The 26,036-nt window shown below is 38.3% G+C and overlaps 1 protein-coding gene across 3 annotated transcripts in view; it reads left to right on the top strand.

The window, feature by feature from the left end:
* armc9 (armadillo repeat containing 9) overlaps nucleotides 1-25,723 on the top strand; it is a 51,543-nt gene extending 25,820 nt beyond the window's left edge. For 2 of the 3 annotated variants that reach the window (XM_065259394.2, XM_065259393.2), the window contains 7 exons: nucleotides 192-256; nucleotides 760-858; nucleotides 1,694-1,800; nucleotides 6,298-6,434; nucleotides 11,884-11,992; nucleotides 17,316-17,497; nucleotides 25,036-25,723. In XM_065259394.2, the coding sequence (XP_065115466.1) occupies nucleotides 192-256; nucleotides 760-858; nucleotides 1,694-1,800; nucleotides 6,298-6,434; nucleotides 11,884-11,992; nucleotides 17,316-17,497; nucleotides 25,036-25,058 (722 nt within the window). In that variant the 3' untranslated portion in view covers nucleotides 25,059-25,723. Of the gene's footprint in view, nucleotides 1-191; nucleotides 257-759; nucleotides 859-1,693; nucleotides 1,801-6,297; nucleotides 6,435-11,883; nucleotides 11,993-17,315; nucleotides 17,498-24,935; nucleotides 24,974-25,035 lie in introns of those variants that run through there. The other variant, XM_073813479.1, reaches the window with a different exon arrangement.
* The last annotated feature ends 313 nt before the right edge of the window (nucleotides 25,724-26,036 follow it).

Below are 26,036 nucleotides of genomic sequence, written 5' to 3'. Positions count from 1 at the left end.
CTAAATCACAATGTGCAACCTTCATTTGTTATAACTCAGTTATTTGCACAGTGTCTAGTAAATGTCAATATTAGCATAACAATGTTTTATAGTTTAAAGTTAAACAGCCAAATAGGTTGCCATTCTTCATTAAGTGTGTATCTCCATGAAATTTTATTTACTCTATTCATTTATGCTTTCAATCTACACAGGGGATGTCCCTCAACAAGATATTGAGTCAGATGATGAAGAGGATGATGATGAAGATGATGATGAGGTAACACATTATGATGAATTATCGTCGCAGATATTGATTTAGAGGCTGTTTCTTAAACGGAAGTCTGGATTCGTCATAGAGCGACGGCTTGTGGCAACATCCCTATCGTTCGTGTTCCTTCTCTGGTTCTGTTCCTGATCTGCCGGTTGTGATAAGATCTGCTGACTCTGTAGCAGTCTATTAGAATCGACTAAAAACCAATCTCTTTGGCCAACATCTCACTTGCTAATATCTTTTCTTTTTTCTATCTTTATCTTTACCTTCTCTGTCAAAAACAATTACTAAGCCTTGGCCATGTATACCGTCTAGTGCTCGTGCACTTATGTATTGCTGTTCTTGTGTTGCTTTTATTGCTTCAATTGTTACCTCATTTGTAAGTCCCTTTAGTCAAAAGCTGTCAAATATAATGTTATATTTGAAGATTTCATGTATTTACTTTGCATTTTAGAAATAGTTGTGGGTGTGTTGTTTTAACACCTGTTTGACTGTACTCTTGTTAACAGGAAGACGTTATGGAGGCTGACCTTGATAAAGAGGAAGTCCTTCAACCACAGCCGAAGGAGCTCATTGGCGAGACTTTACTAACAACAGAGTATCTAGGGGTATAGCATTCATTATATGACAATAGAAACCCAATCTAGATCTGAATCTACGGTTGCTCTTGCATAACTATTTTTGTCCCCTTGATTTATGCAACTGCGTGTTGATAGACAGCAAAGATTTTTCATTCATTTCCATAAAGGTTTTGTGTTGCACAAATTGCAAATTGTTTAGTTTGGTGGAGTCTGACTCTGACCTTGGCTGGGATTTTTTACACCACAAAAGCACTATGCTTATGGGTGTTAATCATGTCTAACGTTGAATGTTTAGAGATCAGATCACAAAACATTTTGGAGCCTGTCTAAATGTTTTTAGAGCTGTCAATTTATTTTACACCGCTTCAACTTTCAACTTGTTTTAAAGCATTTGTTAGTAAATTAGTTATATATGTATGTATGTATGTATGTATGTATGTATGTATGTATGTATGTATGTATGTATGTATGTATGTATGTATGTATGTATGTATGTATGTATGTATGTATGTATGTATGTATGTATGTATGTATGTATGTATGTATGTGTGTATGTATGTGTGTATGTATGTGTGTATGTATGTGTGTATGTATGTGTGTATGTATGTGTGTGTGTGTGTGTGTGTGTATGTGTGTGTGTATGTGTGTATGTATGTGTGTATGTATGTGTGTATGTATGTGTGTATGTATGTGTGTATGTATGTGTGTATGTATGTATGTATGTGTGTATGTATGTATGTGTGTATGTATGTATGTATGTGTGTATGTATGTATGTGTGTATATATGTATGTATGTGTATATATGTATGTATATATGTATGTATATGTGTGTGTTTGTTAAGTGCTTTTCTCTTATTTGTAGATAATGACAAATATGGTGAAGATGAAAAGAAGATCATTTCCTTCATCTCGAAGTATAGATGAGCCCCTGCAGAGGCCCGTTACACCCAATTCCCACAAAAACACAATGTAAGATCTTTTTTAAGTCAGTGATAAGGGTCAATTATTTTAATAAATAAGCTTAATTGATGTATGGTCTGTTAGGATAGGACAATTTTTGTCCGAGATAAAACTATTTGAAAATTTGGAATCTGAAGGGTGCAAAATCTAAAGTTGTCCAAATGAAATCCCTAACAACTGCATCCACTGAAAACAAATATCTTTGATATCTCTTATGCCAAAAATCATTAGGATATTATGTAAAAGAAAAATCTTATCATCTGACCCATACAAAGTGTATTTTTGGTTTTGTTACAAATATACCTATGCTACTAAGGGTTTTGTGGTCCAGGGTCACAAATCTGTTTACATGATATCATTTTACAAAATTATTCCCAATCACATAAGTGTTCCTGGAGTGTACTGCACATTTGCAGGGTCTTCATGCTGATCAATTGAATTCGGTGTGTTAGATTTGTGATTAAAATATTTAGGGGCAGTTTTCTGGACAGGGCTTATCCTAGTCCCAGACAAAAAAAAGTTTGAGCTATCTTAAAGGCGCTCTAAGCGAATCTGTGTGATGTCACTTCTTGTTGATGTTCGAAGTGTTTTCAAACCAAACAGAGCATAGCTAACTCCTCCCCTTCCCCTCCCTTCCGTGCTTTCTGAACGAGTCATCAACACGCCCAACCCCCACTCCCAAATCCTTCTTGTCGTTTATTGGCTGGAACACTTTGTTATGTGTCGTGGTGGTAGGTTTGACCACTTTGTTTTTGATGCAGTTTGCGAAGCCTGTACAGACGTCGTGTTTTTTTACAGTGTGTTCAGGGGACAGGCAGCTAGCAAATAGTGGGGAGATGTTTACTGTATGAAACAAAAAATGTAGCACTGTTGCCTCACAGCAAGAAGGTCCCCGGATCGAGCCCCGGCTAGGGCGGGTGGCTTTTCTGTGTGGAGTTTTTGCATGTTCTCCCTCTGTCAGCATGGGTTTACTCCGGGTACCCCGGTTTCCTCCCACAGGCCAAAAACATGCAAGTTAGGCATATTGTCCCTCCCCAACCTGTGTATGGATCAACTTGTCTGAATAAAACTTGTGTATGGACTAACTGGTTCTCGCCATAGCCGTAGATGCTGGAATTGCGTTAAGAAATAAAGGAAGAAGAACAAGAAGTTAAGACATCTGCACTGACATTTCTTAACATATATCAGTGCCAGTGCCCATCTGGGAAACTACCCTGTAATGTTTTGGCTACTCTAGGACCAGGATTGGGAAGCATCTGGAATGCTTGCTTGGAATGATTTTTATTCCACATGAAAGTTTGCGTCTTTAATGACATATTTGAGTTGTTTAGCATTACTTTTAAAGAATGCTTTTGCTTGAGTAGAAGCTAAGTATTGTCGACCACATTTGTAGCATTGTGACAGTTGTCTTTCTGAATGATTTTTAAATGAAGAAATTTTAAGCTTACACTCACAGTTTTATCAAAGTGCCTTAATAAATTTAAAGGAAAACTTTTCCGTTTTTCAATATTTTATTATGTTCTTACCTCAACTTAGACCAATTAACTCTTTCACCGCCAGCGTTTTTTAAAAAAAGTTGCCAGCCAGCGCCAGCGTTTTTCATGATTTTCACCAAAGTTTAATGCCTTCCAGAAAATGTTCTTCTTTAAATATATAAACATACAATATACCAAATGAAAGAACAGACCCTCTCCATTTAAACAAAAAAAAAAAAACGTTTCATCCTACCTTTAGTGGTTCTTTTGCAATCAGCTTTTGAATATGGGTAGGTTTCTGCAAAAACACCACATTTTGAGCAAAAAGCAGAGATAATTCCATTTTTGTGACGGACTTTTCATAGAGATCCCATTCAGAGCGATCTTTAAAACAGACACGGACATGCAGCCGCTTGCCATAGGGCAATACTTCCGGGTTTAAAAAGTTGCGGAAGGGCGCCACCTGGTGGATAATAGCGGTATTGCGGAAAGACGGAAAATCTCGTCATTGGCGGGGAAGCGTTTTCTCTTAATTGACGAGATATCTCGTCAATGGCGGGGAAAGAGTTAATACATACCCATCTTTTTTCAATGCGTACACTTAATATTTGCACAGCGCGTCGTGAATGTGTTAGCATTTAGCCTAGCCCCATTCATTCCTTAGGATCCAAACAGTGATGAATTTAGAAGCCAGCACACACTTTCATGTTTTCCTTATTTAAAGACTCAGGCGAAAGTTTGAGCGAAATGGGGAATAGTCAGGAGTGATGATGTTACTGCACGCAAAGTCAAAGTGCTGCAAACTAAGTGCTCTTTCGCCATACAATATAGTTCTAATTTTTTATCCGCTTAAAAAATCGCCACGTTTTATTTTTGCCACCAAACTTAGGGCCAATCTCATTTCTCTGTCTTACCCCTTGCCCTTTGTCTTCGTCTTCCCCTTGCCCCTCGAAACCGAGTGCGTCTAAAATATGAGACACCACTCGATTACCATTTGCGTCACCTTGCCGCTAACTGGCTGCTACGTAAACAGACAAGAGTTTACACAAACAAAGAAGATCCCGTCGTCTCAGGTTGTGGTATGAGCTGAGCTCACCAAATAGCGCACAATTTAGCTGCTAGCTAGCGCCTAACTAGCGATTTAAATATAAACATTACAATTAAAACAGCTTGAACATTTTATTAAAAGTATCATAAAACATGAGTGTCATAATATAATCTCAATTAAACTGCTGAAAATAACGTTACTTTCATTTGTGCGACTCTTTGACAGTTCGACGTTCAGCCATAAAACATCTTGATGCCGGCTCTTCCTAGAAATTCCTACGTTAACGTTTACCCCTCTCTTTCAAGTGTGGTCCTTATCACACTTCGTTTCAAGGGCTATGTATGTCAAACTGAGAATTGAGACGCCACTTCGCCTCACATGAACGCGCAAAACCGAGGGGTAGGGGGAAGGGGTAAGACAGAGAAATGAGACGCACCCTTACTTGTGTAACTACTCATGTTACTACTAATGTCTTTAAATAGAGAAAACATGGAAGTGTTTGGTAGCTTCTAAATTTATCCCTGTTTGGATCCAAAGGAATGAATGCGGCTAGGCTAACACAGTCATGACGCGCTGTACAAAGATTAAGTGCACGCATTGAAATAAAGATAGGTATGTATTAATTTGTCTTAGTTGAGGTAAGAACATAGTAAAATATTGAAAAACGGTGGTGTTTCCTTTAATTGCGTGTAGCTCTCTATGTAGATCCATTTCTGGTTACGCAGTAGTGACGTAAATCCTGCGGGTTAGGTTAAAGCTGTGTAAACTCTATCTTGGATAGTTAAAGGATAGTTAATGCATGTACATTTTTGACAGCCTTTCATGCTTATGAATGTTTTTGGGCTTGCCGGTTACATAATTTACTTTGAAAACAGTTTATTGTATTGTTTACATCCTGCTCCTAGACGTCCATTGTTAATACAGCATTGTATATGTAACTTCTAGTTTTTACCAATTAAGGAATGATGTAAAACAATCCTGTAAAAGGTTATGTCTCTTTAATCACACATAGACTCTACAACTACAGTCTGTTTGATCATTCAGTCCAATGTTTCCCATGGATAGATTTCATGTGCATCACCTTAATTTACTTTTTTGCTAGACCTGTTATATTACAAGCATTTTGAAGACTTGTGAGAGCCAATTTGGGATTATGCAAATTAAAAACAAAGTCTATGTGTGATGCTGAGAAAAGACGTGAATGAGTCTAAAGTCATCACTAAGTTTGTGGTCAATGGAAAGAAATCGTCAATAGTTCTGCCCTTAAGGCAAATAGGGTGTTGATGTGCAAGCAGGATCTATATAGCTTGATCTTTGTCTCTACTAATGCATATTGGATCTTGAGAGAAAGGTTGTGCACAGTCACGTGTGTTTGTTAAGGGACTGTCATTATTTTGATCTTGGCATTCACCAGTGCCTTAAGCCTGCGATACACTTGAAAAGATCCTTGTACTTCAATGTTAAAGTTTAAATTTATAATGTAAGGAGTTGCTGTAAGTTATAAAAATAAAGTTGAAATAACTTAAGCTAATTTATAGCAACTCCTCACGAGTCAAGAAAGTTGAAATTAATTGTAAATGTAAACATAAAAATGTTTGGTGTATGGTTGCTATAGATGCTATGTTGATCGAAATTTTTAGTCTTTTTCAAAGAACATTGTTTATTAAGATGAAATAGATAGAAAAGTAAAAAATAAAATGAAATTCAGAATCAACTATGTATAGGTCTGGGAAATATGTAGAAATATCTCTTCTTCTTCCCTTCACTTTTTTATGTATTGCAGTATATTTCACTAGTGCTGAAAATAGGTTTAACATTTTTAAGGATATTAATGTACTGTTAAACATGTACAAATATTTTTTTTACTTTGCTTTACAGTACAACAACACATAAGAAAAAAAGGGAGGAAACAAAAATAATAATAATAATTTGCATTTACGTTTATAATGTATTACAATAAAACTCTTATGTTTGCCTGTTCAGATCTGGTGGAGATGTGGTCTACCCTTTCAACAGGTGGAGAAGTGAAGATAGCACCACCCACTCTCGTTTCAGCTCCCGCCCACCTACTCGCACCGGCAGCCGACCCAGCACTGCTGAATCCATACGTCAAACACTTGGTATATGCAATTTTGTACTTTTGTACAAAACCATTCCTACTTATTGACTGTTTTATATTTACCTCAGAAAAATGTGTGATATCACAGTTCCAGGTTTAATAAATGTTCTGTTTCTCTAAAAAAGATTTAAAGAGCCAGTATGATGGCAATTTTAGGCATCCTATCACTGTTTATAAGTCCCGGACAACAGGTTTGAATGCATGCAAGGTCAAAAACATTGTAATTTTCTTAAAATATAAATGTCAAATTACCCCATTTCTTAGAGATCCCCAAACGATTCGTGTGAAGCCGTTCAACGACTCAGTCTGCCTAAACCCCACCTTTCAGTAGCCTACTCTGCTCTGATTGGTCAACTGACAGAGTCTCCGCATAGACCACAGATCAGTGGCACAGACCAACAATAGTGCAACATGTATTGATATAGTGCTAACATGATTTACTAAGAAGACATTGTCGACATCATTCATCATTAACCCAAGCAATAAAAATGACGATAGAAACTAACATTTTACACTCATTTAAGCATTTATATAAGTTAACCGGGTCATAGCAAAACCGTAAGTGAGCATGCGTTAGCCGCTTGCTAACGTGACTCTCTGACAGTATATTAAGAGTTTAAACAACGACATCATTCATCATTAATCCAAGCAATAAAAACAAGGATAGAAACTAACATTTTACACTCATTTAAGCATTTATGTAAGATGACTGGGTTATAGCAAAACCATAAGTGAGCATGCATTAGCCGCTTGCTAACGTGACTCTCTGACAGTATATTAAGAGTTTAAACAACGACATCATTCATCATTAATCCAAGCAATAAAAACAAGGATAGAAACTAACATTTTACACTCATTTAAGCATTTATGTAAGATGACTGGGTTATAGCAAAACCATAAGTGAGCATGCATTAGCCGCTTGCTAACGTGACTCTCTGACAGTATATTAAGAGTTTAAACAACGACATCATTCATCATTAATCCAAGCAATAAAAACAAGGATAGAAACTAACATTTTACACTCATTTAAGCATTTATGTAAGATAACTGGGTTATAGCAAAACCATAAGTGAGCATGCATTAGCCGCTTGCTAACGTGACTCTCTGACAGTATATTAATAGTTTAAACAACGACATTATTAATCCAAGAAATAAAAATGACAATAGAAACTAACATTTAACACTCATTTAAGCATTTATGTAAGATAACTGGGTTATAGCAAAACCATAAGTGAGCATGCATTAGCTGCTTGCTAACGTGACTCTATTGACAGTATAATAAGAGTTTAAAAAAACAACATCATTCATCATTAATCCAAGCAATAAAAACGACAATAGAAACTAACATTTTACACTCATTTAAGCTAACCAGGTCATAGCAAAACCGTAAGTGAGCATGCATTAGCCGCTTGCTAACGTGACTCTCTGACAGTATATTAAGAGTTTAAACAACGACATCATTCATCATTAATCCAAGCAATAAAAACGACGATAGAAAATAACATTTTACACTAATTTAAGCATTTATGTAAGCTTACCGGGTCATAGCAAAACCGTAAGAGAGCATGCGTTAGCCACTTGCTAACGGGACCCTCTGACAGTATATTAAGAGTTTAAACAACGACATCATTCATCATTAATCCAAGCAATACAAATGGCGATAGAAACTAACATGTTACACTCATTTAAGCATTTATCTAAGCTAACCAGGTCATAGCAAAACCGTAAGTGAGCATGCGTTAGCCACTTGCTAACGTGACTCTCTGATAGTATAATGAGAGTTTAAACAACGACATCATTCATCATTAATCCAAGCAATACAAACAGCGATAGAAACTAACATGTTACACTCATTTAAGCATTTATGTAAGCTAACCAGGTCATAGCAAAACTGTAAGTGAGCATGCGTTAGCCGCTTGCTAACGTGACTCTCTGACAGTATAATAAGATGCAATACAGGTCATTTTCGATTTTGGATCTGTGTGGCTCTTTAATTTCCTTAGCTTTTAGCCTGTTTGTGTCCTCATAGACCTCTGAAATCTGTTTCAAATGCATGTGCAGATGAACCCATTTTTATGTGGTTTCCAATGCCTGCAGGCAAGGGTTAGTCTGAAAATGCTACTGTCCAAATATGATAAGTAAGGATTTTTTGTTCTTTGTGTGTTTTTATGAAAACCAGAGCATGGATAAAAGCTAAGGGTTACCACAAATGTTTCAGATATATTTTTTATGAAGTTTTCATGAAAACACTGAAAGTAGACTGCATTGCACTTTTTATCAATAGGGCTTGAAACTTAGGTTTGCCACCTTTTAAAATTTGTAATATCTAAATAAGGTATAAAAATCCTGATTTTGCAGATTGCCATTGTTTTTATCACTTGAAGCTTTTGCCTTACTATCTGCATCTTTGCTTGAAATATAAAAGTGTAGGTTCCCTTTCAATACGGTTCACTTCGCATTGCGTCAGTTAGCTGACGCTATGGGGGAAACTCCCGTCTACTCCGTGACTGAAGCCTATTGGTTAACGTCTGTACAAAGTACAGACCAATGACGTTTGAACCCGCGCGCGGGATGCGCACGTCCTTATATAAGCGCGGTTCAATCGTCAGGAGCTCATTATTTTCTCCTTCAGCGCGAACCTCTCGCTGCTCCGAAGAAAAAGAAGAAGCCTTACCTCGCCGTTGACAAAAGCCCTGCAGCGGAGTCCAGGCCTAGCGTCTTCCCCTGCCGTTTTCCGGCTGAGAACCGAAGATAGCAGAGTCCAGGTCTAGCGTCTTCCCCTGACGCTTTCCGGCCGAGAACCGAAGATAGCCTTCGCTTGCCGTGGTACGAGCCCTGTGCAGCGGACACATGCCTGACGAGGTCTCCCCTGCGGCCGCCCGGTAAGATCAATATTTTTAATATAAAGCTATAAGCTAAAAGAGCAGGCGCTGTTGTAATAGCGTCCAGCACAGCGGCTCGGTGAGCCTCTCTGCTATGAATTTCCTCCGAGCGCGTTACCGGTCTGGCACCTCCCACGCCGGGACCGCGCTTATGCTTTGGTTGTCTTATCCATGTTTCGTGCTCCCCCTGCTGTTCCTCTCTCGCCGGGATGAACACACGGCGAGCCATGAGACTAGATGGATGCATAGACAAGCACACACGGACTAACCCCCCCTGTGTTCTGTCACACCGCAACCGTTCATGCTTACAGAGTCCCTTCGCTCCTCTCACATTCAGTGGCGAGATCTCTGGCACATATATTAATCCCCCGAGTGCATCGGGTGATACCGTTCATACGACGCATGGCTGTTCTGTCTGTGTTTCTGCTCCCCTCTGCCGTTCCTCTCTTGTTGAGATGAACAAGAGGGGAACCGTAGAACTGGATAGATGCATTCGACTAGCAAACACGGGCGGTCTGCCCCTGTTCTCTGTCATAGCACAGCCACTCGTGCTCCACGCTCGCGGAGTCCCTTGCTCCTTTCCCCACAGTGGTGAGGTCTCTTAACGGCTTAGTTAGCACGCGGTATTACGGCTCGCTGCCTCTAAATGCAGCTGTCCAGTGTTCAACGATTACAGAGCTTCATGCCCCTCCCCTCCTGGAGCGGCGCGATCTCATTCGTCTGCTCGATAGGGCGGATTCGCCGCTATTGGAGCACCAAGAACACTCATTATAAGAGAGCTTCATGCCCCTCCCCTCCTGGAGCGGCACGATCTCATTCGTCTGCTCGATAAGGCGGACACGCCTCTATTGGAACGCTAAAACACTTATTATAGAGCTTTACTGGCCTGAGCCTATCTCACTTCGGATAGCTCACTCTTCGTCTGCCTGGTCATTTCTCTCTGGTTTAGACGGAATCAGAGGCAGAACGAATTTGTTTATAATATACTGAGGCCCGAATACCTCCCTTTATTCAGTCCCGTCCTATATCAGTGCGCTGAATATTGGTACATTCTTATATACCCGGTTTTTCTGCCCTTTTAATAAACGGCAAAACCGCGGGCCTCACGGCAGACTTCCTCTCTGCGATGGGTTCAGTCTGACATTAAACCACCTAGACATACTGCCCTGCTCCGTGAGCCGTTCGGTCACCGTCACTACTGAGGCTTGTGCACCTGAACGGCTGAGCTCTGGTCTCCGCAGCACAGCTGCATCAACAGAGAACGAAACTGTCTGTGAGAAAAGGGGTTATGTCGCGCCTCGGCTGGACTGCCCTGAAATGTTTTCTGTGTGCTGTTTATCCAAACATACTGTGTAATACTGTCGGCTATGCGACCTCACTATAGTGGCGAACGGTATTTAATTCCTCTAAAAAGAGTAATTTCCGTGCTTACTATACTGTGTATTGACACCCACGGTTGTACAGTGTCTCTAAACACTTTATCGCCTTACTGACAAGCAATCAGTAATACGCACACACGGCCCGCTGTCCATAATTCTATCGACGCTTGCCGAAAAAACCCCGGTTTGGCCATATACTGTGTATTGACACCCCACGACTGTACGGTGTCTCTAACACCTTTCTGCCAAATTCGCTCGCAGCCCACCTCAGTTTCTCCGCTACGATGCTGATGGCGCAAACGAGCACGGTCTTGCACGCTGTGAATATGCCGGGTATAGGGCCACACGCAGTGTCTCTCCGGTAAGGCACTTCAGTACGTTGTGTATGCACGGCGTGATGGGATTACGTTCCCCCATAGCGTCAGCTAACTGACGCAATGCGAAGTGAACCGTATTGAAAGGGAACGCTTAGGTTACTTACGTAACCCCGGTTCCCTGAAATAACGGGAACGAAGCATTGCGTCTCTTGGCGTGCTACAAACATCTACGCAGCGAGTGTTATTCGGCTGCGCGCTTCAGTCGAAAAATAATGAGCTCCTGACGATTGAACCGCGCTTATATAAGGACGTGCGCATCCCGCGCGCGGGTTCAAACGTCATTGGTCTGTACTTTGTACAGACGTTAACCAATAGGCTTCAGTCATGGAGTAAACAGGAGTTTCCCCCATAGCGTCAGCTAACTGACGCAATGCTTCGTTCCCGTTATTTCAGAAAACCGGGGTTACGTAAGTAACCTAAGCGTTATTCTACGGACCATGTGTTGAACAACAACTGACATTTCCCGACATTTTTTTGATATACACCCACTTGCTACAATTCATAAAAACAACAGTAACGTTTTTAAATATTTATTAAATCGTGTGTTGGAAAACTCCCGCAGTGACATTTGTGACCGTTTGTCTAAATAGCAAGCATTTTCATCACTTGTTTCTTCCTGGCAGTGACTTCCTCTCATTTTCTATTTAATTTCCACACGTTCGGCAACCATGTGGCTCCTACGACCTGGAAACCTTCACACCTTTGCGTAAAAGTGAAATGCTCTCAAGCAGTTTGGTACGGCGTGTGTATGTTAATGATGTCAGTGGTGTTTGAGTTGTGTGTTTGACATCTGTTCCTCTTTCTTCGTCCAGGCACAGACTCGGAATGCTGGCGTTCCTCAGTTGAGTCAGGGCTTGCTGGATCCCCAGAAAGATCTGTCCCTCTGCAAGGCCAGGATGACACCAATGGCCACTCTTACAGGTGTGTAATTTTTTGTGTTAAAACGTTACCCATCTCAAGATCTTTCTCCATTGTGTCGTACCAGCAGCAGGTCTAAGGAACCTAGTGCGACGTTCAACTTTCATTGTGGCGTATGTAAAGGTCCGAGGGTTCCCGTGATATTAAAGCATACAGCTTGTAACTTAGCTCTAGAAGGCAGTGAGCTAGAGAGAGACCATAGGAATTTGGGGGTGGGAGCAAAGCATCGAACCTTGAGTCAATGCTGCCAGTGACATGAGTTTCAAACATCTGCTAAACAAAGGGCTGATTCAGGTCCCTGCCCTCTCTAAATCCCTGTCTGAATTGATTTCTGGAGACCCATGAATGTAATGAACATGTGTGGACTACGCTCTTTTGTATATAACTGTACATTTGCCCTTGAATGGGACGTGAGCCAAACTTAAAATCCAGATTACACTGTAAATTATTTATTTTTCCAGTGGTTTCTGTTTGGTTTAAGTTAATTATTAGATGCTATTATAAATTATCATCTAATAAGTAGCTACCCAAGTAGCCAGAAATTCACGTAAAAAAAAAATGTGTTTGGGTGCCAGACAGGACTTCTATATGCAAGCAATATAACATTACTTACTAGTCCAAAAGCATGACGGCCAAGTCAGCATTGGTCAGAAACCCCTCCTCCTCCTTTAGTTCACACCAGCGAGGGAACGCTGGCCCAATATTGATCCTCGTCCTTTCTTTTATTCTGTCACTCTGCCGTTTTCTCTTTCTGGTCTCCTCTGACAAAACCTTGGGTTTCTTTTTCTTAGTTGCTGCTTCGGCCATGACAAAAACATCAGGAAAAGTCAGAATTTGAGGAAGTGGAGGAAGTGACGTATGTCGTAAAGCAGTCATATTTTGCCGTTCTTTTTGTGCTCGGGTTACTACCCGAAACCGGAAAGTTTAAAAGTACGAGTTAAAGCGATAAAGACCCCATCAGGCTATGGTAGACATGCCATTCAACCTATTTTAAATCGATGTACCACCACAAGGGTCTTGAAAATATATTATGAAATGAACACTAAAATATTAACTCTTTCACTGCCAGCGTTTGTTAAAAAGATGCCAGCCAGCGTCAGCGTTTTTCATGATTATTCACCAAAGTTTAATGCCTTCCAGAAAATGTTCTTCTTTAAATATATAAACGTACAATATACCAAATGAAAGAACAGACCCTCTGCTTTCAAACAAAAAAAAAACGTTTCATCCTACCTTCAGTGGTTCTTTTGTAATCAGCTTTTGAATATGGGTAGGTTTCTGCAAAAACACCACATTTTGAGCAAAAAGAAGAGATAATTCAATTTTTGTGACGGACTTTTCATAGAGATCCCATTCAGAGCGATCTTTAAAACAGACACGGACATGCAGCCGCTTGCCACAGGGCAATACTTCTGGGTTTAAAAAGTTGTGAAAGGGCGCCACCTGGTGGATAATAGCGGTATTGCGGAAAGACGGAAAATCTCGTCATTGGCGGGGAAGCGTTTTCTCTTAATTGAGGAGATATCTCGTCAATGGCGGTGAAAGAGTTAAAATGCTCAAAAAGTGGCCCCACTGGACATACCTTTTAACACTATGTAAACATTATCAATTTATGTATATTTAACCCTTAAGAGATGTTTGGGACAAATATGGGCTACTTTTTTCTCTTCATCTTGGGTGCGTTTCTTGAACAACGACGTAATTCGCTGCTGAACCACCTTAGTATGCTGCGGCGTTGGAGAAACTAACTAGCTAATCACAGCCATTTCCCGAAAACAAAGTAACATGGTCGCACATACGTTGTTTGAACTATGGTTTCGGGACACACCAAATTGTTTTGCGACATTAGTTGAACTTGCGACATTAGTTGCTAACGATGTTTTTGGAAAACGTACCCCTGATTGGTACAAAACTTTGCTATTTTGCCACCTAAACACACCCAAAAATTTTAGACTTAAGTTAACAATATTAAGGTCAATTTGTGTGCACCCATAAGAGATTAATAGGAAATGACTTAAATTTTGAGCAATTTATTATTTTTTCAATAACCTTGAATCAGTATAACACAATGAATAACAGTTTTAAAAATATCTGTTTTGACAATAATTTACGCAAATGTAGATTCCAGAAAGCACTGATGGGAGTGGTATATCTGCAGGTTATTTACTTAAAAGGCGCAAATTAAATAACACCGGCATAACAGCTGATTTCCATAACGACCAACACAATCTACTAAGAGCAACGCAAATAAGCATAGCTGATGATGTGCAGGTTATCTACTAACGCTACTTGAGTTCAGCACCCAAGACATCTCAGCTGAAAATTTGGGGTGTGAAGAAATCCCTTCTAACGAAGCCATAGTACACTGAAAAAAAACTATGGCGGGAAGGGTTACAAAATGTTTTGAAACACCTGCTATTGTTTAAGATTCTCCCTTTTAATTACCAGCAAACAAAAAATAACATGGCTTGGCAAACAATATTTTTGAATAAGTAAACTGTTCCTCTGCCTTGCACAACATGCTCTGTGATGTCTCTCGTATCAGCAACAATTTCAGTCATTTCAAGCACAAAATTATTTAAGATGTTTTTTATAATGCCGTTAAATAATGGCACAAATACCAGTAATATCGCCCACATATATAACATTAGTAAATCACATTGCGTGGATCATTTAAATACTCTCCTCCCATGAATTTAACTAGACCACACCTTTTCAGCGCTAATTATCCACTGCACGTCTTTTGTTAATCCCGACAGCCGTTATTTAATGGCAACCTTCCGATCTCTCTGATGAAGCCAATACCGAAGTGACTTAAACTGCAATTTATTGATTGGCTACTAAAGACTGGCTCCAAAAGGGAGTCAATGCCCATAGAATGGCCACTTAATTAAACTGCTGTATACATTTTTTTTTCTTTTTTTTTTTGCATAAATCTGTTAATCAACCTCAGTACTGATCAAAACTACCAAATGTTTACAAAAATGTCATGATTTTAACTCTTTAATTGCCAAGTTCATAAGTGATGTCACTGATTCAAGGGGGGAAAAAACACAAAATTACTCAATTTCAATATAAAAAGTAATTGTGGACTGGATTTTTTTTTACCTTTTTCACAGTCTTGGGAATGCCAAAGATTGGTTAAAACATTGGCTTTGATCCATTTTTAGTTTTTGTGCAGCATCAGTTTTTATTTTTTTCTCCCTCATTTATGGTTTGTGGCCAGGTTTGTCCCATTGACTTCCATTATAACGACATTGTTTTTTTGTTTTTTATTGCAAAGCCATGACACCATATAATCATGCATTCTTGATTGTTGGTGGTTTATCCTTTTGCAAAGAGGTAAAATTTGTCATTTTACAAACCAGAATTTAAGCTCTGTTTTTTTGCACAGGCCTACTAAAGGGTTAATGGGGCCACATGGTGATCAACAGTAAAAATGACAAATTTTACCTCTTTGCAAAAGTAAAAACCACGGAGAATCAAAAATGCATGATAATAAGGTGTCATGGCTCTGCAATCAAAAAATATTGTTATAATGGAAGTCAATAGGGCAAAAATGGCCACAAACAGTAAATGAGGGAGAAAAAAATAAAATCTGATGTTGCACAAAAACTAAAAATGCATCAAAGCCAATGTTTTTACCAATCTTTTACATCTCCAAGATTGTGAAAAAGGTAAAAGAAAATCCAGTCCACAAATCACTTTTTATATTGAAAATCTGTCATTTTGTGTGTTTTTTTGTTCCCAAATCAGTGACACCACTTATAAACTTGGCAATTAAAGATTTAAAATCATGGAATTTTTGTAAACATTTGGTAGTTTTGATCAATACTGAGGTTGATTAACAGATTTATGCAAAAAAATTGAAAAAATAAATTCTGATACATTTTTACAGCAGTTTAATTTAGTGGCCATTTTTGGCCACTAACAACACATAAAAGGGTACCGTAAAACTTCAAATAATAGCCCGGGCTTTTATTCTCCCAAACTATTGTCACACCAGGCGCCTAAAGGGGACAGGCGTCTATAAGAGACAGGCTTTTAATTTAATTGTTCCAGCATGATAGCAGGAGGTTACCACATATTACGTTTCATTTATAATTTGAATGTGTTTAACAAATTAGTTTGTGTAAGAATAACAGTCTTAAATTATTGGCAGCATAAATAAAGCAAACGAGGATATGCTTTTTTATTGGTTGTCGCGTGAAATCTTACCCAGATACAACAGTGCTATTTTCTGATTGGCTATGGTGTAGCCTCTTTCTCTTTTTTTTGGATGGGCTCGCTCGACTAGAACTCCAGGGGAGACGGGCTTGATAGAGAGAGCAGTGCGGCCAGATACTTTTTGGGCACTGCAGCATATTAAATATGATAAATAGTGTTTCCGCGTGAGAAATACAATGTGTGGCGGAAAAGTCCCGACTCTCCCGATTGCCACTTCGCTACTGTCATCATCACTTCAAACCTGACGACGAACCTTATTGTGTTGTCATAATGATGAGAAACGGAATGACTGCGTCTGTCACGTGAAAGCAAAACTTTAGCGTGTGCAATCTGCATTATAAAACTGGCTTAAACAGACGATCTGACGAGTTTTAGAAGATTAAATACAACCAGAAACTAAAAAACAGACCAGCCTTTATTTGAGACAGGCGTTTATTTACCCAAACCTGTCGTCACACCAGGCGTCTATTTGGGACTCGGCTATTATTTGAAGTTTTACGGTAAATTTGCCCACAGTATATTGTTGAGTTTTTGTAAAATTACAAAGCATTTTCTTAAAATATGTGTAAATATAAGATTTATCACCAAAAATCATTCCATTTGCTGAAACACAGAGAAAGTTGTGGTCAAATTAAGACCAAAAAAAAAATGACCAAAAATGGCCCCAACAACACATAAGGGTTAAGGGTGTGGCCACTTGAGTGAGGGTGAACTGCCACTGCTGTCACTAGAATTGAGCTAGACTGGCGTGGTTTCAGCAACCAGCCACCTCAGCTTCACCCACGTACTGCCTCTTTACCCATTTTCATTGATGCACGGTGACACGCGGCCAAGATGGCGACGGCAGGCACTGCCTACTTTAAGCTTCAAAAAAGCTTTTCACAAACCTATCAGTGACATCACGGACACTACGTCCATATCTTCTTACAGTCTATGGTGCAAACGTGTTGTGTATTGATACTGTACCCCATGAATGACTTTCCGACAAAGATGACAGATGAACATAAAATGCAAACCTTTGGATTCAAATGAGTCTGCTAGTAAAAGTAAGCAGATTTTACATGTAAATTTCACATACAATTTGTTTTCTGCCTTGTAGTGGGCAGAACATGGGATTTTCAAGCCGGCCAAAGATTCCTCGTTCCCCTGACAGTGACGCAGGCAGTGTCAGCAGGTCCCGTCTCCCGTCGTTGGCCCCACAGTTCTCCAACAGTGAACCCCAGCAGAGCGCTAGCAGACCCGGTTCAGGCGGGGGCTCCGGTGGGCGTCCCAGCCAACAGAGTGAGTACCACTTCATTCAGTCGAAAAGAAGCCTAGACCAAGCCATCCAAACAAAACGTGTGTGCTTTTCCTATTAAAGGGGCGGTGAATTTGTCGATTTTATTGTTTTATACTGTTGTCTGAGGTCTACTTATGATGTTCGCGTGGTTTTTACATTCAAAAACAATAAGTAATAGGCTATTTTGTAACATGGATTAGTGGCTCTCTGGAGAAAAGCTTCGTTTGAAGGGGCGGGGCCGCATTGAAGACCTGGACGTAAACACCCACTGCTATGATTGGACGGCTACATTACCCGTCATTACATGTGGGGAAATGTTATAAAAACATGAAAATAGCAGCCGAACACATATATGGTTGAGCCACAAAAGATTCTGGGTGCTAAAGATGATACACATAAATGACAATACGTATAGTAAAGTAGAAACAAAACTTTAAACTCGACGTGACTAAAGTACCATAAACAACACGGTAAGCGCGCATCAGATTATAAACTGCGGCTGATAAGCTCTTATCAACAACTTTGTATATTTCTATTGTGCTTGTGAAGTTGCTCTTAGATACACGTAACGTTACATACCACAGTTATATGATAAAAAAGCTTTGTTGAGTGTTTGACCGTTCAAACGCAACTTGCCTAAATTACCGTATACAACACAGTAAGCGGGCATCAGAATCTAAATTGCGGCGGATAAATCCTTCCTTATCACTAATTTTGCATATTTCTACCGTTAAATTACCGTTTATTGTTTTTAGTAAATTAAAACAGTCAAACATACATGTTTAGACACGGATGTTACAACAGGACATATCAAGCGATCTCTTCTAACAAAGCAATTATAGTGAAACGCAGTAACTTAAATAAAGTAAAATGTCTTATTTGCTGTGTCATTTTCGTCAGATCCAATATTAGTGGTGCTTTTAATCACAGTCTCTCTGCAAATCCAGCATCGACTTGCTTCTTTACAAGTGAATCCGCACAGTACACAAGGTAATCAAACACTCCCCACGCGAGCTGGAACTCTTCAAAAACAACCTTTATCCACACATTCCTAATGTTATTTTCCGAGCCTCCAAATTAAAGTATTCAGCTTCTGTGTTGTTCCCACGCGGTTCTTCCACAACCCAAGACTTCGTTACCATGGTTACCAGATCACCGCGTCAAAATAAAAGTCTTTCAGAAAAAAATTATTTAAAAGTCATTTTGGTTACATTTGGTAATCTTTAAAGACATGTTTACTGATTGTTGAGACACACGTGTGTCACGCAAAGCTGTGGGCGGGGCTACAAAAGTGGTCATTGTATTTGGCTATGGGGAGGTGCCTTAATTCTACTTTGACGTCATATTTCTCCAAATTCCACACTTGGTTGTAAAACTGGCTGGTTATATTTCAGTAGCACGGACGTTTTCAGTTCTGAAACTTGCAGGATGTTCATTGAACTATGATGACCTCTTATATAACAAAGTATCAAGTTAAAATTGAGTATTTGATTCACCGCTCCTTTAATGGAATCAGTCATGTTCCACATGCATGTTTATCTTATTATCTTTGTCAATACAACTTAATGTCAATCTGATGCGTACTTGATAATTGAATAGGTGTTAAAAGTGTATAGTTACAGTACATACGCCCTTGTTACATATGTTTGCGTGCATGTGTGCCGTAGTGTGTGTCACTATATTAAAACAGTAGTTACACATTAACTACTAAACTACCTTAAAGTTCATTTCTATATACAACATTTTGTTTGATGACAACAAAAAATACATTAGACTTCTTCACTGTTTATTAAAAAAATCAAACCCAATTCACGATTAAAGTGAATCTGGATGGTCCATAAATGTTCAAATACATTGTTCCAAAAGTAAAGGCAAGTAAGTGAAATGACAACTTTGTTGGCATGACAACAACATGTTATATTGAAATTTCACACTAAAATTATGTTAAAATAAGGGCTGTTCATTAAACTTATATGCACATTTAACACACCCAATCGAGAGCTTCTCTTGACATCGTCACAAAAATGTATCATTTCACATGCTTTCAGTCTTTGCCCATTTAAATACTTAAGCACAAGAAGATGCAAAACAGATATCAAGGCGGTTCTCACACACTGTTTGAGAAGATTTGTATGTGCGCACATCTGAAATGCAAGCCACATCTCACAGGCTTCAGACAGCGCACAAATACACGCACATGATAAAAACAGTGCACAAATAATACCCGAGGTCAGTGGGGGGTTGCGCGTTTAACGGAGATATTTACACAAAATGTATTTCATAATACAGTGATTACCCTCATAAACGCAATGAAGTGCTCATTAAAGTTGTAGTGTACAGTCTGTGTAGGTTCTACGACGTAGCCTTGACTGTTTTCATTTATACTTCTGCACCGACGTTGAAGTGCAATTACACGTGCGGACCGCTAGTAGGCAGTCCTTGTCCGATCTCCGTTGGTGTTACCTGTTGAATGTAGTGTGTTATTCTGCCTGTCTGTTTATTCTCTGTTTTGTGATTAAAATATATTATTTTATAATTCCCCTCATCTCCCTCGTCATTTTGCACATACATGATGGCAACGGCAATGGATTTGAAGTAGTGTACACTTAACATTTCGCAAATTTATATGCATAAGAAAATTATACGTAAAATACAACAGATGCATGCCTGTACTCTGCAGTCAGAAATTCACACACAGGTTGTTTTGAAGTAACCCGATCATAAGATCTTAAAATGTCTTTTGTGTAGCTCAGAAATTTGTTTAATTTTGATTTTTTTTTTTGAAGTCACTTGCAAGTCAAATAAGAAGGCAATTCTCTGCATCATGTGTTGAAAGAACGCAAACTTGATGACCCAGATGACTCAGATGTCCAACAACAAGATGACAAGCACATTAAGTTGGTGTTTAAATTAGAAGGATTTGCATTTGAAAATTGGCATTTTATCCTCGTCTATAGACCGTTTTATCGGACACGTGTGTTGTCAGGGTAACGCATCTGGATGAAACTTAACTTCCGGTTTGTTTAATGGTCTGGTTAGAGGCTGAACTGAACTCTGGGACAAATGCCTCATCGAAAACAACTAATGTTTTGGTTTCCTAAAAATGGGAGGAGACGGCGATCATGGATCACCGCTTTAAGGGAGGTTTGGCAGCCGGTCTATAGTTAAGATTGTATACGTTATATAGTACACATTTTACACAGTAACGTTAGCTCAATGTAGTTTTTGATACAATTTTAATTTGAACTAAGGTAATCTACTTGTTGTTTATTTAGCTTGTTATCAGAAATAAACTACTCTGAACGGGCTTGATTCTTTGCAGAAGTTTACAGGAAGTTACGTTTGTTCAACGAAAGCCGATTGTTTATGTTGTTACTGCTGAAACTGTCTATACTGGCAATCTAGAAACAATCTCCGTCTCTACATGACCACGTACAATTGTAAAATAACTTTTGTAAAAGATTGATTAAAATGAAGAAACAAAATATATGAAACGAAATTCATTTTAAAGAAGCAAACAAAACTTGTGAACCCCCCACCCCATAATTATAGGGTCACTGTGATTGAATTTGGGAAATTATTGTGAAATTGGGACAAATAATGGACAGTATCGCTTTGTGGCAGCAAAGCACGAGAATTTATGTAGTATTTTAATTTGAATAAAAACCAGGGGTCCCCCCTCTAATTTACATTTTTGTTTTTTTAGGAGGCCCGGGACCAGCCCCCCCCCCCCCCCCCTCAATTCGAACAATGCTCCCATAATTTTGGCCTTCAGTCCATTACAACCCTCTATATCTGAAATTAATAAAGTTATCAGCATTACTCGACACTGCAGATCATTTTAAATATTAGACAAATATCAGTTTAGTTACTTTGGCTAAGGCATATTGCATCATTAATGATGTATTATTTTATGTATTTTTCGTCATTTTGTCCGATAGCAAAAGTCCTAAGTTTGTCATTCAGCATTATTTGTGCGTTTTTTCCCGTTATAAAACACTGCTGCTTACACACCACCACAAAAAAACATTTGAACAAGGAGGTTTCATATAGGAAATCTTGTAGTTTAAGTTGACTGGTGTTCCCACAGTGTTTTATTTCAAAACGAAAGCTTGGGTTACAGAATATGGTAGCTTTTTTAGCTACGATTAATCCACAGTGTCTACTACAGAGTTAAAATCTATATAGAAAACATTCAGGGTGTGATATTGCATTCAAAACACTGAACTTTTAGCCATATTTATATGTCTGGACGGCTCTCCTGTTTTTGTGTCATTCTGTTTATCATAATTATGTATTGGAAATTAAAAGGTGTTTATTTGTGGTACATAGAAATGATATACAATATAGATACAAGAGGAAAGTAAGTGCGTGTGCATGCCTGTATGTGACTACTGTTGAAGATCAATGGCATAAATTCAACTACTTGGCACTGCCCAACATTCTAATATAACCCTAAATGCATGGTTGTCACTAGATTAATAATTTACATATTCATGATACATAAATAAGATTATACTTACACTAAAAAATACAATAAGAAATTGTATCAATCAAGAGAGTTGGTAAAATGATTAAGATAAAAGATTACAATAATAAGATTTGGTTTGATGTAAGGCTACACTTTATTGCGTTTTTATTTATTGACTTTGTCATTCATTGGATTGTTCTTGTTTTTATTGGAACGACTGTCAAATAGTTGAAACAACAGCTGCAGAACAGCTGAGGGTCAACATGATGTCAAAGGCTGCCCTCTCTCTCTCTCTCTCTCTCTCTCTCTCTCTCTCTCTCTCTCTCTCTCTCTCTCTCTCTCTCTCTCTCTCTCTCTCTCTCTCTTCGCTCTATCTATCTATCTATCTATCTATCTATCTATCTATCCATCTATCTATCTATCTATCTATCTATCTATCTATACAGTGAGGAAAATAAGTATTTGAACACCCTATTTTGCAAGTTTTCCCACTTAGAAATCATGAAGGGGTCTGAAATTGTCATTGTAGGTGCATGTCCGCTGTAAGAGACATAATCTAAAAAAAAATTCAGAAATCACAATGTTTGATTTTTTTTAACTATTTATTTGTATGCTACAGCTGCAAATAAGTATTTTAACACCTGTCTATCAGCTAAAACTCTGACCCTCAAAGACCTGTAAGGCCCTGTCCCAAATGGCGCACTTCATGTGGACTTTCGGTCTTGTGGCCTTAAATTGCGCGTGCTCGCTTAGTCCACGAGTCCGTAGGGTGTCCCATCTGTCATTTTTATGCTTTGAAGTGTGCTCATCAGCGCCTCCTTTGCCCCCTTGATGCGGTCTTATATATATATATATATATATATATATATATAGCTGTATATTTAATTGAAATATCTTTAATGATTTTTCTGTATGTAATGGGGTTATATCCTAAGGTTTTGGACCATGACATAGACACTTTTTTCTCTAATGCATTAACTTTATATCTCATCTCATGAAGCATTTTATGTCTACTCTACTGTAAGGTCTGTTTTTCTGATCTGCTTCTATCAGAACTGAGATTAAATTATCTTCAGAGTTTGTATTGTATTTGGCATTAACTCCTTCCTGTTGATGCATTACTGTAAACTCAGTTATCCACTGTAATGCACACATCGTCTACCAGCATTATGTTAACATCTAGTTTGAGTCATTTACCTTTTTATCTTACTTGAGATCATTTTGTGATTAAGTACACTTACTATGTCTGTTCTGACCATTATCTGATCAGTTCGTCAAAATCAATAATAGTATGTAATATTTCAGATCAATGCTGGAAAAAGTGCATTTCACAAAACTTATGAAAAACTACACTTGTGGACAAAATAATTTCACCCTTGGTAAATATGAGCAAAGAAAGCTGTGAAGGTAAATCTACAATGTTTCTCCTTTTGAGCTTTATTTAAAACAAATCACAAAAATCCATTGTTTCATTGATTAAAATATTTGAAAGTGGAAAGAATTCACATCGTAACATCTGTTTGTTTTTCCCAAATATAGATGTTGGTCACAATTATTGAAAGTAGGTTCAAAGCAATAAAGATTCACAGTTATTTTTTACTTTAGACATGGAGCACTTTTTAATCCCTGTTTGCACCAAAGCCATATTGTGTTCTTGCTGCAAAAAAAAAAAAATGGTTTTATATGGCCGCACTTTAACTATTTCCTTTAAGCCACTTTCTTTGTGTAGCTCAACAATCTTTTACTGAACATCAGTCTTTGGTTTAACCTTTGTGATGAATGAATAAGGGAATTTGGACTTTGTGTTACTTAATATCTATTCACCTGTGAAACAGGAAGTCATGACTGGACAACCTTATGTTTCTAGTCGTCTTTGTGTGCTCAGAAATTGTTAATATTGATGGGAATATACTTCAGAGATATTTTACTTATAAACATTTCTAGGGGTGCCACAAATTGGGTCCAGTGTGTATTAGAGAAAAAAACTTAGAATGTAATTTCCCCCAATTTTATAAATTATTATTTATTTATTTTTTATTAAAGCTCAAAATGAGGAATTATATGCCAATATTTTTTTCCACAATTATATGGGCAGAGATGGACATAAATACATGGAAATAAAATATAAATACAAAGTACAGCTGCAGCTCACGTGTATGAATGTTGGGACTGGAGTGAGGGTCATGCCTAATAAAGAGGTTGACTGGCACCAAATGTTTTATGTATTTTAAAAATGTACATTTTAAATTTTTCCCAAAGCCTTCAAAATATTTCAAATACGTATTTAAATACATGTATCTGTAATACTGCCCATTCGGGCTATAAATCTATTATGCAATACATATGCCTGTATTATGTTGAAAACATGCAAAAACATAAAGGTGGTACTTATTTGCACTGTCCCAGAGTTAGGTAAGTCCATACAAACCTTTCTCATCTCTGTGCGTGCGGTAACTCTGTCTGACACAGTCCCCGCTAGCTTAGCTTAGCACAAAGACTGGAAGTAAATGGCTCCAGCTAGCATACTGCTCCCAATAAGTGACAAAATAATGCAAACATTTTTCTATTTATGTGTTGTGATTAGTATAGTCACACCGTGTACAAATAACAAGGTCATATGAGGCGTTATTTTGTCACTTATAGGGAGCAGTATGCTAGCTAGAGCCATTTACTTCCAGTCTTTGTGCTAAGCTAAGCTAGCGGGGGCTGCGTCAGACAGAATTACAGCACGCACAGAGATGAGAAAGGTATGTATGGACTTATCTAACTCTGGGGGATACGGTGAATAAGCTAAATTCCCAAAATGTGGGCGTGTTCCTTTACATATAAACAATCTGTACATGCATCTCCTCTGTGCATATTTATGATTAACGTAAAATAATATGATTCATTAAACCTTAGCACATTTAAAATGGTTAACCATTATTAAAACAAGTTCAAATAATGTTGTTGTTTTTTTTCATTTGCAGGCAGTCAGTCAAACAAGAAGTGAATAAGAACCTTTTTAGGTTAACCATTAATAAAATAAGTTAATAATGTAATAATTTGTTTTTTTTTTTTCATTTGCAGGCAGTCAGTCAAACAGGAAGTGAATAGAGAACCTTTCATCAGGTGAAGCCTGTCGGCAGAGGTCTTGGAGAGAGAGAAACCGTCCAGTTTCCTGTAACAACATCCTTATCAGGTCCGGGGCTGTGGAGCCGTGTGACTGATGAAACAAAGCTCAGGATTGTCACTCCAGGAGGCTTTCAACCCCTGCCACAAAGCATCACCGTAACACAACACGCTTCAGCAATAATCACAAGTACTTTCATTATCCCATAAGAGTACAAACGCCTGCCACTCTGTCCTGCTTTGTTGTTCTTGGACCTTGACACCCCCCCCCCCCCAAACACACACACGTGCTTTGAGCAGGAAAAATTATTAAAAAACAGAATTACGAAGTTTGTTCTCAGAAAATGTAACACATTTGAATGTAATATTCTGTATTGATGATTTAATTGTCGTTTTATTGTTGTTGCAGCTTTTGTGTGTGCCTGCTTACATTTTCAGCCTGATGTTTGATATAACACCTTATAACAACTAAGTGTTTTAAACATTAAGAAGTTAGTTTTGCACGATGTGGTCGTGGTGTGTTAAATACATCTGACCGAGACTTGACATTTTGTGTTTTAGATTTTGCATCGTTTTGAAAAGCTTTGCTAGTTATGAACTGTGAATATTTTTGTATTATTAAATATTATACATTTTATATAAAAAATGTGACTTGTGTTTATTATTTATACTAGATTATACAATAGCTTAAAGTTACTGCCAATTTGTGTTAGTTTTTCAAAACCATTCTCTTTTATTGTCACATCTTCTGGGTTATTTGGTGTATAATGAGTAAAAATCTTGACGCAATAACGCAGTGACGCAATAAGCCTGCCATACAATTTACAACAATAAGTACACCATGGGGCGGTTTCCCAGACAGGGATAAGACTAGTCCTAGACTAAAATAAATGTAAGAGCTGTCCAAACTGACAACAATTTGCACTGACATATCTTTAAATACATCAGGGCCATTAGTT

The sequence above is a fragment of the Paramisgurnus dabryanus genome, chromosome 24, assembly GCF_030506205.2.
Source record: "Paramisgurnus dabryanus chromosome 24, PD_genome_1.1, whole genome shotgun sequence".
Lineage (NCBI taxonomy): Eukaryota > Metazoa > Chordata > Actinopteri > Cypriniformes > Cobitidae > Paramisgurnus > Paramisgurnus dabryanus.
The sequence above is the reverse complement of the archived record's forward strand: the minus strand, read 5'-3'. Positions and strand labels throughout refer to the sequence as shown.